Source organism: Diabrotica undecimpunctata, chromosome 4 (assembly GCF_040954645.1).
Source record: "Diabrotica undecimpunctata isolate CICGRU chromosome 4, icDiaUnde3, whole genome shotgun sequence".
Lineage (NCBI taxonomy): Eukaryota > Metazoa > Arthropoda > Insecta > Coleoptera > Chrysomelidae > Diabrotica > Diabrotica undecimpunctata.
In genome coordinates, this window is record NC_092806.1 from 114,704,722 (window position 1) to 114,719,186 (window position 14,465).

The following is a 14,465-nucleotide window of genomic DNA, read 5'->3' on the forward strand; positions in this document are numbered from 1 at the left end:
GGTCAGAGGGTGGTTTCTGACCGTCTTAAGTCTCAACTCAAGCCACTTCATCCCAAGACAGCGAACGAAACACACCAAGTTTGTTGGCTCTCGTGCCATAGAGCAGCGTCTGCGGGCGCCCCGACGCGGTACCAACGAGATTTCCTTGGTAACGACTAAAATATTTCAAAGGGTAAGTTTATATTCTTTGTACAAACATCAATAATGAGTAAGACCAGTTATTTTCCTAATTTATTTACAGTTGTGTTTGCTATTTGTCGCTAATTTATTCACAAACAAAATATCGCATTTTTACTTTATAATTATTTATCTATTATCATTTAACCAGCGACCTCTTAAGTTTTATACAAAACAGATGTAATTAATAGCAATATATAAAAAGTCATAAATAATAGTAATAATAACACAGAAATTGGATAGCAATAATGTATCAATTGCACATGTAAGTCTATTTTTAAAATAGTGGAAAAAAAGAATAGCCTTATTCACAATCAGTTTATTAGTAAATTGGAGAACGACTACAATTTCTGCTCATTTTTAGGTCTCTAATGAGGCTACTTATCGGATTAGGTAACAAGATCATCATTCTTTTTCTCTGAGTAATGTTAGGTTTTATGTACCATACTTTAGATATTTATTTTTATTTACTGTCCATTTTGAGTTCTGTCTTTTTTTCATTACCGTATCTGTTATTTTAGTTGATTTTTTTTTCTTGACCTGTCGTTTTAATCTTTACTATCTTCCGTTTGTTGTTTCATTATTTTTTGGCATAGATTTATATATTTTTTCGTTTACTTTATTTCATCTCCAATTTTCACCATTTATGATTTATGGAATTTTTCGTTCAGTATACAAGAAAATTGTTAAAAAATCTTATTTATAGATACTTCAGTATTTTTATCTAAATGTAAACAACTTTTGTTGTGTGTTCAATCTTTTAATAATATCAATTTCTTGTTTTTACCTACATAAATTAATCTTCACAAACCCGAGCGGGGTGCAGGTGTATCCCGTTCATCAATTTTTGTAAATAAATGCCAAAATAATGCTTTATTATTTATTTCTTTCTATTTGTCAAATACATACCATAAAACTATTTAATTATTTGCTATTCTTCTTAACAAATTGTAGTAAAATATATTGACTGCGGTATAGTTGTATTCCGCTCCGGTGATTTCTGGAATTCCCCAATTTATGTGCATGCAGCAAAATCGTAAATAAAGGAATAAGGTAAGGCGACCCACTTTCATCCATTCTCTTTAGTCCCCTCTTAAAAAACAAGCCACTGGAAGCCAATATAAATATAAAACGAATTATATATCATACAAAGCATCAATTACTGGCGTTCGCTGATGATATAGCAATAGCATTAAAAAGCAAACAGGAATTGATACAGATAACTAAAGAATTTACCAATTCACCATCCAACAGTGTTCACCATCCAACAGTCGGTGCTAGAAATGAGCTGGTCACTGTAGGCGAATTCTTAAAAAATAACGAAAGTAATATTCTAGATGAATGTGTTAATCAGCATATTTCCTGGAAATTTATACCGGGTTATTCCCCTCACTTTGGCGGAATTTGGGAAGCCGGGGTCAAATCGATTAAGTTTCATATGAAAAGAGTATTGTCCAATTCTTTGTTGGTTTACGAAGATTTTCAAACGGTATTAGTACAGATAGAGGGAATATTAAACTCAAGGCCTATTTCCCCTCTCTCTAATGACCCATCCGACCTAAATCCCTTGACACCTGCTCACTTTTTAATCGGGCGATCTCTTCGCCATCTTCCCGAGAAGGATGTCACGAACGAAAGGATGTACCGACTACTGCATCACGAAAGACTTCAAATGCTTTAACAACACTTTTGGCAGCGTTGGTCATTGGAATTCATCTCAGAGTTGCAGCAGCGTCAAAAATGGAGAAGGACCTCCGACAACATAACCACGAACACGATGGTTCTCATAAAGGATAGGAATCTTCCTCCTAGAAGATGGTTACTTGGCCGGATCTATCAGCTTCATCTTGGTTCCGATGGTGTGGTTCGTGTCGTGTCTATACGAACTGGTCAAGGAATCATTCGTAGGGTAGTGTCCAATATCTGCCCTCTTCCTATATGCAGTGAAAGTGATATCAGTGACTGATTATCGTGTTATATAACTGTTTTATTTGATTTATGTACGCCTAATGTTATTCATATATGTTTGAAAGTTTAACCCTTTCAAGGCGGGGGGCATGTTCAAGTTTCATTCTTTTAAATGAATATAATTATGTTTATATTTTGGGCAAGGCCCACCCTGTAGGTTTAACCGTCGACGCAGCTTGCTCTTGCCGTCCGGTAACAGTCTAGAAATATACGTTCTAAAGTCAACATGTAGTTTTTCTAGTTTCTGGCTCATTATTCATCTAATCAATGGGTGTAAAACCATCATACTTCAAGCAAAGCAAACATACAGTCCACTTCTAATTCGAGGGTATCCATCAGGAACTTTACAAAGTATTAACTACGAATCCAAACGCTCGTCCACTTTTGTAGAATTTATCAAACAACGATTCGGCATAATTAATTATAAAAATTAAAAACCTAATTTTCGTGCTCCAAAAATTAGGCAAGAGTCTAAGCAACCCACTCGATAATTCTGACATTTTGTAAAGCTTTAAAACCACAATTTAGATTAAAAGTTCATAAAATCGTTTAGTACCATGTTGTTTTATTTTTATTTACATATGAATATATTAATAATTGACGTATAACTGTATTTGTTTTGCGTTTAATTTAGTTTATGTATTTAATTCTTATTGACTTTATTTAGCAAAAAGTTTAAATAAAGAATGAGAGATTAAAATAGTGGTAGGGTTTACACTTGACATGTAGAAACTGATTCAAAATTATAAAAGTACAAATTAAACATATTTTTAATACTTTCAAATAAGATTCGCGCCTCGTAACAAAGATAATTGTTTATAGTATTTTGTTTAAAACTAACAAAATGTTTTGTTTTATTTAAAACCCACGTAAATTTCTATTATAAGACGTTCTTTGCATCATATTTAAGTGATATAAAATGCATGTACTGATATATTTATCAGATTTAACAGATTTGTAAAAGCAAGATGATTTACGCATATGTCAAAAATATTGTTGCCTGTTAAAGGACACACATAAACTGTTCTGTAAAGTTTTTTTGTGTGCGTTGGTTGTCCAAAGATGAGGGCTGTATATTACAAAAATCTTTTTCAATACCTAGCAGCGTTTTCGGGTGAGTTGAAAAGAAAATATTAAAATACACTTTTATTTATTTTAATAGTCTATCTATCTCTATCTATAAAACCTAAATTCTTCACTGTTGAAAGTAGGTCTTTCTAAGTTTTGTGCCACTCCTCTCTATTTTGCCTCATTTTTATCCAGTTTTTAACAATTCATTATGTTTTCGGTCTCTCTGCTGCATTACACTAACATGCCTGACCCAATTTTATTTTAGACGCAAAATCAACAGCGTTTCACACTCTCGTGAATTATTCCCAGCATTGATCTTTCCACATTTCTCTACATTCTATCTATTTTTTGTCATAGCGAGTGTTTCAGTACCATAGGTTAGGACATATAGTACACATCGATTAAAAACTTTCCTTTTCAGACACATAGGAGTATCAGACTTCAATATGTACTTTAATTTTCCAAACTTTTTTGAAATTGTTTGATTGTATCTTTTGATGCTTATCTTATGCTCCAAATACCTAGTTACCTGAGTGATGTTGATATTATTTAAATGTAGAGGAGCATTAGTCACTAGACTTGTCATAAACTCTTGGTTTTTGAAATATTAATTTTCAAACAAATTTCTGTAGATGACTTTACTAACTCTTTCAATATATATATATATATATATATATATATATATATATATATATATATATTTATATATGTATATATATATATATATATATATATATTCATTTATCTGACCGCGGAAACTTATCCGAACATTTTATTCGCCTCTACGGGGAGGAATTTTTCATTCTTACTAAATCTTTTTCTAATCTTCTAACACGCAAATACCGTCTTCTCTGTGATCTTGCTTTTCTTAAATCATGTCGTGACCATCAAGTCATTCCAAAATCATTACAAGTTAAACATCACACCAAATCTTCATCAATTTCCAAAATTCTTAGAGGCACTGGTTTTTCGCTTCTTAGAAATTCAATTCATTCCACCCGGCGCAACTTAGATACAACAAATTCCCAACTTCTTAAAACCTACAATGGTCATCCACATCCACTCTTTCAATATCCATCCATTATTATGGGACACTTTCGATCGTCTTTCTCACCAAAAAACCCAACACATTTCTGACAACAAAACCCAAACCCAGAAACGCAAACTGGACCAACTTATCTCTCAGCAAAATCCACCCTCCATTTCAAATCAACAACCTTCTACTGTTGTTCACAATTTCTCAGATATTCACATATCCGATTCAGCTACCAAAGCTCTGTCAAAAGGCTTCAATTTCTCTGTCACTCCTCTTTCCATTCCAACTGAGAAAATTATTTGTCAAACTGAAGAAGCTATTTCCCATCTTCCTTCCGACCAAGCCGAAGTTGCCAGATAAGATGTCGATAGAATTCTCCGTACTTGCAAACCCCCATCTTCAAATATCAGTCTTTCAGAAAGACGTACCCTCAAAGAACTTTACAACAACCTTGACATCGTCATCCTTCCGGCCGACAAAGGTAATGACACCGTCATTCTCAACTCTTCTAACTATTTCGACAAAATGTCCGAACTTCTGAATTCCACAGAATACAAACATGTCCCAAATGATCCAACCACATATCTAGAAAAAACGACCAAATCCATTATAAATAAGTCTACTCTACCTCCAGACCTCAAAAAATCTCTTATACCCAGGGAAAAATCATCCAGAATTTCAAAGATATACAGCCTTCCAAAAATCCATAAGCCCAATGTTCCCCTAAGACCCATCGTCAGTGCATACAACTGTCCCACTCAGAAATTGGCACAACATCTCGCTTCATCCTTACAACCATTAGCGGAAAACGCCTCGTCCTTTGTCAAAAACTCTTTTCATTTCATTGATCTTCTGAAAAACTTTTCTATTTCACCCTCAGACATACTAGTCAGTTTTGACATTGTTTCTTTATTCACCAACATTCCCATCGATAAAACCATTTCCATCTTGGACTCTAAACATCAAATTCCCCAAGACACATTATCTCTTATAAAACACTGCATGTCTAATACATATTTCACGTTCCAAAATCATTTCTATCGTCAAATCTAAGGTGCCCCAATGGGATCGCCCCTCTCTCCCGTAATAGCAGATATATACATGGAACATTTCGAAACAGTAGCCTTGTCCTCGTCAAATCTCAAACCCACCTGCTGGTTACGGTACGTTGATGACACCTTTGTCATTTGGCCCCATGGTAAAGACACATTATATCTATTCCTCTCCCACCTGAATGGAATACATCCCAGCATTCAATTCACGATGGAAGTTGAGTCTGAAGCGTCTTTGCCATTCCTTGATGTTCTTATTCAGAAAAATACACCTCACAGTTTTTCCTATTCCGTGTACCGAAAACCCACTCATACAAACCGCTATCTCAATGCCCAGTCACATCATCACCCCGCCCAACTTAATTCAGTCATCAACACTCTTATTTCCCGTTCCATAAGACTTGGCGACAACAATCACAGGTCATCCGAAATCAATTCAATAAGACAAACACTCCTACAAAACGGCTACCACAAAACCCAAATCAATAGAAGCATTCAAAAACTTCTAAACCCCATTCCATCCAAAAAAGAAACCTTCCCGCCGGATCAACCCAAAATCTTTCTACCTTTCGTTAAAGGTGTCACTGACAAGATCAGTAGAACTCTTATCCCTCTTAATATCAAAACCATCTTCACCACTCACTCCAAATTGTCCAATCTCGTCAGATCCGTAAAAGACCAAATCCCCAATGAAGACCATGGTGTCTACGAGATACCTTGTTCCAGTTGCCCACGAACATACGTAGGACAGACAAACCGACGAATCCATAACCGTATTTACGACCATTCTCTATCAGTCAAACATTCCGATACCACTTCAGCCCTAGCCCAACATCATATTCAGACAGGCCACAAAATAGATTTCGAAAAAGCAAAAATCATCGCTCCCATCTGCTCATTAAAAGCGAGAATCATTCGTGAAGCTATCGAAATCGAAAAACGGCCTAACAGCTTGAACACGCGCGATGACGCGAAACGATTGCCGGCAACATGGCGACCCCTGCTTCAGCGACCTCCCGCCCACACCGCTCAGGCCACGTCAGTTCAGACCACGTCAGCGCATACCGTTCCCGCGCATACAGCGAGTATAAAAGCAGCCACACAGGGTAAGACCGGTTGTCACTCGACACTGAGGAGTAGGCAGATTGAGACCTCAGTGCCGAGTGACAGTTCTTGCAATATAGAACACGATACTGGTACGTCTTGAGTGAGGGGAGTAGGCAGATTGAGACCCCGAACTCGAACCGAACCGTATCACTCTTGATAATGGCTCCAAAATGGGTGCCGAAACGTCGAGTTTTAAATTCTCAACGCGGTTCTTCCCGAGAACTCAGTAATTTTCATATATATATATATATATATATATATATATATATATATATATATATATATATATATATATATATATATATATATATTACGCTTCCTCGATATTATCTTAAGTCAACACAACATCGTCCGCAAAACATAGGTGATTTAAAATTTCTCCGCAAATGTTAATCCCAGCTGATCTCCATTGTATGTTACTTAGTATATCTTGCAGGAGAGCTGCAAATATTTTTGAGCTAGTGTATCGCCATGTCTTGCCCCTCTGTATATGTTAAATTTGTTTATTTATTGGTTATTTGGCATTGATGTTTGATGTTGTGTATTTATAAGTATATTTGATTGTTGCTAAGTCTTCTTCTTCTTCTAATGGCGCTACAACCCTTTGTGAGTCTTGGCCTGTTTAACAATGTTCTTCTATTCTGCGCTGTCGGATACTTTCCTTCGCCAATGCCTTGACCAAGCCAGTTTAGTCTTTGTGACTTTACACATCTGACAATATCTGCGCTCTGCATTAGTTCATCCAGCTCGTGGTTCATTTTAATTCTCCGCGAACCATCGCTGCATTCTTCTTCTTCTTTGAGTGCCTCTCCTATCGGAGATTGGATATATCATTAGGGCGATTCTAATTTAATTTACTGCTGTTTTGAATAATTCGTTAGTGGTACAGCCAAACCACTCTCTTAAATTTTTCATCCAGGATATTCTTCTACGGCCTGGATTTCTGCATACTTGGACTTTTCCTTGCATTATATTTTGTAGGAATGTGTACTTTTGTCCTCTCGTCAGGTGGCCAAAGTATTCAAGTTTTCTCTTTTTTATATTCAGCTGCATTGGGTTGGTCCAAATATCTTCCATAGTATTTTGCGCTCAAATAATAGTTTCTTGGGCTTGACATCTGTTTTTTATAAAACTTAATGAGGTCGCTGGTTAAATGATATTCGATAAATAATAATAACGAAAAAATGAAATAATTTGTTTGTAAATCAATTAGCGAAAAATAGCAAATATAACTGTCAATAAATTAGGAAAATAACTGGTCTTACTCATTATTGATGTTCGTACAAAGAAAGACTTACCTTTTGAAATATTGGAATCGTAGCCAAGGAAATCTCGTTGGTACCGTCGGGGCGCCGGCCGACGCGGCTCTATGGCACGAGAGCCAACAAACTTGGTGCGTTTCGTTCGCTGTCTTGAGATGAAGTGTGTGAGATTGCAGGTCAGAAAAGAATCTTTTGGCCGTTGGGTAGAAGAGGGTACATCAATAAATCACCCTATTGTATTGTGATTTAGAATGCGATACTTTAAGTTAATTGAGACCGTAATACGAAACCGTACACACGTGTGCATATTTGTGACACAGAATACAAAGGAGTCAAATTCTCCGCACTTAAACATAATACATGAGACAACCAGTTTAGCAATTTTTACGAAAAAGCCGGAAACAATATGTTTTACCAAAGTCGTTAGAATACATAGCATTATATTAGATCACATTACAGTACCGTAACAGAAATATTAATAGTAAAAATATGAAAAGAAATAGTACATACTTTCCCAAACAACATCCATATCGGCATTTGTCGTTTTGGACCTGAGGGTCTTTGACGATATCTTTCAGGTAATTTTTGGTGGGGATAACCTGATCCTGAATGGCGAGTAATGAACCTTCTGTTTCAGGGAACATCTTTCCTGATGTCAGCCAATAGTTCGACGCTATATTGTCGACATAGTCTAGACTGACTTCATTCGGATGTCGCCCGTGCAGAGGTTTACCCATCCAGATGCGTATTTGTTCGTTCTTAGTAAGATGATTTATGCGCATTTCTCATTCCCTCAGTTTGATCGGTATTGTGTCATCTACTGCACAAATCGCACGATGAAGAATAGATGTCTCCGCATGCACCTGAAAATAAGTTCGTCAATTAGTAAACTGTTTTTCTAGTTGCTCGCTTATATTAATAAGTCCTCGTCCTCCTAAATACCGCGGTAATGTCGTTCTGTCTACTGCACTTCGAGGATGATGTTTTTGCGCCTGATCAGCGTTTCTGTGAATAAATCCAGCCCAGTTCTCAATCTCGAAATCGTATTCTTGGAGTCGTTCGATCCATCTGGCTATCTGACCCTCTGGATTATTAAACTGCATTAACCACTTAAGGGCGGCATGGTCGGTTCGGATTAAAAACTTCCTTCCATAGAGGTATTGATAGAAGTGCTCTACTGATTTCACTATTGCTAGAAGTTCTCTTCTCGTGACGCAATAACCCGCTCAGGATTTAAAAGAACTTTACTAAAATACCCAAGGACTCGTTTCTGTCCTCCTTGAATCTGAGATAGTACTCCTTCAATTCCCACATTACTTGCATCTGTATCTAAGATGAACTCTCCTTCTGGCAGTGGATATCCTAAAATTAGTGCTGTAATTAAATGCTTTTTCATGGTCTCAAAGGCATTTTGGCAGTCTGTTTCCCAGAGGTAATCTCTTGCTTCCTCTGTAAGTCGCATTAATGGCTTAGCGATATCTGCAAACTTCTTAATAAACCGTCGGTAGTAAAAACATAGTCTAAAAAAACTTCTCACTTGATGTTTGTCCGTTGGTTCTGGCCATTCCTTGAAAGCCAATGAAATCGATTTTTCCCCTATTCACCGCCACTCCTTCTTTATTGACTATATGACCCAGATAATTAACTTTACCTTGAAATAGCTGGCGCTTCTTGGGGTTTAACATCAATTGGGCAGCTTTAAGTCGATTAAAAACGTTTTCTAAATTCTTCAGATGATCTTTAAATGACATAATATTTTGATAACATAATCGTCTTCCCCACAGACGATTATGTTATCTAGATAAACCAGGCATGTTTTCCAAGATAACCCTCTCAACACATTTTCCATAAGCCTCTCAAATATCGCAGCAGCATTACAGAGTCCAAATGGCATAACGTTGAATTGCCACAATCCAGATCCTGTGGTGAAGGCTGTCTTCTCTTTATCTACTGGGTTCATTTCTACCTGCCAGTATCTAGACTTCAAATTCAAAGTAGAAAACAATTTACTTCCAGCCAATGTGTCCAATGTGCCGTCTATCCGAGGCAGAGGATAACTATTTTTTTTGGTAACGTTGTTTAGCAAACGGTAACCAATACAGAACCTCGTCGTTCCGTCTTTCTTCTTAACCAGGACCACCGGAGATAAGCATGGGCTCGTAGAAGGTTCTATTTATCGTAACAATATTTTAAAACTAATAAAGTTAGATACAAAATATCAAACGAAACAAAAATTGAGGTATGGTAATGCTACCTACTTTACGACATAATAGATGTGTTCGATGATGTTCTATTTAAAATTACTGACAAAATAATGTATTTGCATTTTGGTTCACCCTGCATTCGATATAAAAAAATTATCAATATAAATCATTTTTGAAAATTTTGATAATTAGTAAAAAAATTTGGCAATAAATACTCTTTTTTACTAAGTTGCGAGTTTTGCCAATGGTTTTTTTCTTATCTATGTTATCTATGTCTTGCATTAATTAAAATTCTTTTTTGTCCTGTAAAATGTTTTGGCTTTGCTTTCCTCAGGTAGCGCAATCCTTCGTGGCTACATTACTTGTAGCTCTAGAACTACAGGGTCTTCTGACATTATTGCCACAATTGGTAACACTGCTCCTAAGTGATCCTTTCTTCAGGTAGCTGTAGCTTCCTCCGTGGCTGTTTTGCAGAGTCACCAGGATGGAATGCAGAGACTTTTTACAGTACTGCCACAAATGGTTGGAAATGGCGGTTGCACCGCGGTGGCAGCCGTAGCTCAGTGGCTGTGTTACTGGCTTAAGGCTTAAGCTGGAGGGCCCGGGTTCGAATCCTGGCACCGACAAAATTTTCAAATTCTAATTTAACTGAGCTGCCACCGTGCTTCGGAGGGCACGTAAAGCCGTCGGTTCCGGCTACGAAAGTAGTCGTTAAGTTATGTTAGGGGCGCTTGCGCGACCTGAAAACCCTAACACTAGAGCTTAGCCAGAAGGTTACACGAACTTACTTTTTGGTTGCACGGCTTCTGTAGATCTCTTTCCAAGTTAATTTGCTCCTTTTCTAACTTGGCTGCACCGTATTGAGAAAGACCAATAGTCAGAAATACGTATCTACGGTTGCCTTCCACCTACATCTATTTTCTTTTTTTCTGAGTTGCGAGTTTTGCCAATAATTATCATTTCATTCACATATAATTTAAGGACAATTAAAAAGAAAAAGATAAAAAATAAAATTTCAATAACATATTTGTTTATTAGTTTTAAAAATAATTTGGTTAACAATAAAATTTTTCCATTTTAGGTTCTTTTAATCTAATTAGTTATGGTGTGGTCAACGGATGGTCGTCGCCGTTTCTACCGTATCTAACCTCAGAATCTTCAACAATACCTGTAACTAATGAACAGGGATCATGGATAGCTGTAATGGGTGCAATGGGTTGCCCATTAGGTGCAATTTTAGGAAGTTATTTAGGAGATACCTTAGGTAGAAAAAAATCAGTTCTTATGGTAGCTCCAATAGCGTTCTTAGGAAATATTTGGCTAGCTTTTGCAAATGATATTTGGATGTTATTTGCTATAAGATTTATTATTGGACTGGCAGATGGATTTAGTTTTACTGTATTTCCGGTATATATCGGAGAAATATCTTCTCCGGAAATTAGAGGATTCTTGTCCTCACTTCCAACTTTAATGTTTCTCTTTGGTATTTTATTTATTAATATTATTGGTTCCATCTGGAGTATTTCTATCTGTGCTATAATATCATCAATTATTCCTCTACTACACTTAATTACCTTTATATTTATGCCTGAATCACCATACTGGTATATTAAAGTTAAACGATACGATGACGCAGAAAAATCTTTGCAGATACTACGAGGAGAAAATGATGTTAAAAAACAATTAATGGTTATAAAAGAAACTATAAGGGAAGAGGAGGAAAGAGGTAAACCTAAATTTACTGATTTAATTACAGTTCCAAGTAACAGACGTGCGACTATTATTACTTTTCTTATAGTTTTACAAAACAAATCTTCTGCCAAAAGTCCTTTATTGTTTTTTACTAAAACCATATTTGAAAAAACTGGCAGTGATATTAGTCCGACAGTATCTACAATATCATACTCTGCAGTAGAAATGTTAATAGCTGCCCTAACATGTTTTTTCATTCTTGACAGATTCGGCAAAAGAATCTTGTGTATAATTTCGACTACTGGGTGTATTATAACCCTTTTAGCTATAGGTATTTATTTCCAATTAGATGACATGAAGAGTGAATTGCTTGCTTACTTAAATTGGTTGCCCCTAACGGCCCTAATTTTGTATAATATTTTTTATAACGTCGGTATATCCTTTGCTCCGTTTTGTTTCGCATGTGAGTTATTTCCAACAGGAGTCAGGGCTAATGCTCTTACGATGACTGAGTTGTCTATGTCCATTTGTACTGTAATATCAGGAAAAGCGTTTCATTGGCTAGAAAGTTATTACGGTTCATTTGCTATACCATTTTTTACGTTTTCGTTTCTAAGTTTATTTGTTTTCGTCTTTGTAATTAAGCTTACTCCCGAAACTAAAGGAAAGTCGTTGGAAGAAATTCAGCTATTTTTGAAAAGTAAAACAAAATAGAATACAATACAACTTTGTACTTTTATATTGTTTTATATTGACAATATATTTATTGATAAAAAGGTGTTAGTATTTTTAATCTCAAGTTAATTACGGTATTATGAATACTAAAATAACGTTCAGATAAAACAAGTTCACAAGTTTAGAAACTCAGAAATAGCACCAAATGATAAGTGGGATCCAGGTATAGAAATAAAAACACGAATAGAACAGGCTAGGAACGTGTACAATAAATGGAAACAAATTATGTATAGGTACCCAACTGTGATTAGACATCTGAATTAGAGTTATTAAATACTACGTTTAGTCTGTCTCTCTGTGTGGAGTTGACGTTTGGACTCTAAAATTAAATACTATGTGTCCTTATTAAAAGCCTTTGAAATATGGCAATATTGTCACATAATAAGAAATGAAAAATATAACTTGCTAAGACTAATAAAATAAAAATAGAAGACCGCCTCCCTTTGCACTTATATGTTCCCTTATGGGGGACGTCACTCATTTTATCGTTGCGCTCGTATGTCCCCATATAGGGGACATCGTATTTTTAACTTCCCGTTCGCTCAGTCATTAAGTGAAATAATCACAGGCGAGGGTCTATTAGTATGTTTTATATAAGCAATATTTTATATAAAATAAATAAATTCAACAAGATAAATGCGTTATGGAATATCTACATATGTTTATCTCATTTACACTCTTTCAAGTATGTATACACGTTCCCTTTAGGCTTTAGGGCTACTAATTTAGTTTAGTATCTTAACGAACACCACCCGAGACGGTTCTGTGTTATAGCTTTACATTATTCTTACTTTATAATTTTTTATTTTCTTTCGTCGCAATGGCTAAGCTACATTTACAAGCAGACGAAGAAACGAAGCACTAATCCTACCAATTTTCTGCAGTTACATGAATCGCTATGCAACTTTCTGCAATCGTTTCAGGCAAGTTTTAGGAAACTTTGTAAACAAAATTCATAGCGGTAAAATAAAAATTGCATTTGGTGCGTAAGAAAAATGCATTTTAAAAGTACATAGAAAATTAAAAATTTGTAGCTCGGAAAATATCAACAGCAATAAGTTCAATTTTGTTACTCGGGGGTTTTCGAGGTTGCTAAACACGATTATGATAACGACGATGGTCCTCAAACTACCTGGTGGACCGCGTCTTCTGGAGTATGTTAATTTCATTCTATAAACTAGTCAACGCTCATCACTCTGGGGTTTTCAAGATCGTTAAACATAAATATGATAACTGAGATCTTCTTTGAGCTACCTGGTGCCCAGGTGGATCTCGTCTCCTAGAGTTTTATGTTATTCTTATTTGAAATCAGTTGAAAATGATTACTCTAAGGTTTGCGAGGTTGTTGAATATGAACATTATGACGGCGATGGTAGCTGGGCTACCTGGTGCTTAGGGTGGACCCCGTTTCCTAGAGTTTTATGTCATTTTCATTCAAAATCAGTCGAAAGTCATTACTCGGGGTTTTCGAGATCACCGAACACGAATATTATAATAGAGATGGTTCTCGAGCTATCCGGTTCCGAGCGTGGAGCTCGTTTCCTAGAATTTTATGTTATTTTTATTCGAAATCAGTCGAAAGAAATTACCTTGAGGTTTTCGAGATTGCTGAACACGAATAGAATATTGTCCTTGATCTAGCTGGTGCCCAGGGTAAATCTTGTCTTTTGGAGTTTTGGCCCACTTCCTGGATCACAAATAGTTAAATCACCAATTGACTGGGAATCAGTAGGCAATAAGGCTCTGCTGAGGTCCTCAACAACTAACTGGCAGACAGTCAAAAAGATTTTAAACTATGAAAAAGTAGCGTGGACAATAAACTCATGCGAGTCCCATAATCACCACAATAGGACGGTATATATCCAGTGTGTTTATAAAAGGGACCGGAACTTTTGTACAGCAGAATATGCATTGTACTCAAAAGAAGTGTAGCTTTTGGGTACATACCTAAAGCATAGAGAAAGAGTAACTTTCATACCTAAACCGGGGACAACAGGACGAGAAAAGGCAAGTCTCTAAGATATGTCATTCCTACAGAAGACTGAACTACTGATGATTTACAGTGGTATTGCAAAAGAAACCAGAGCCAAAGAAGTAGTCACCTTGTTAGTACACAGAAAATTTTTTCACCTAGTACAATAATATAAATATCTCCGAACGA

The 14,465-nt window shown here is 36.1% G+C and overlaps 1 protein-coding gene across 1 annotated transcript; it reads left to right on the forward strand.

The window, feature by feature from the left end:
- Positions 1-2,913: 2,913 nt before the first annotated feature.
- On the forward strand, positions 2,914-12,345 carry LOC140439876 (facilitated trehalose transporter Tret1-like). Its single transcript, XM_072530042.1, has 2 exons — positions 2,914-3,259; positions 10,959-12,345. Exons 1-2 carry the CDS (start codon positions 3,208-3,210, stop codon positions 12,281-12,283), a joined length of 1,377 nt encoding a protein of 458 aa, XP_072386143.1. The 5' UTR covers positions 2,914-3,207; the 3' UTR covers positions 12,284-12,345.
- Positions 12,346-14,465: the final 2,120 nt, after the last annotated feature.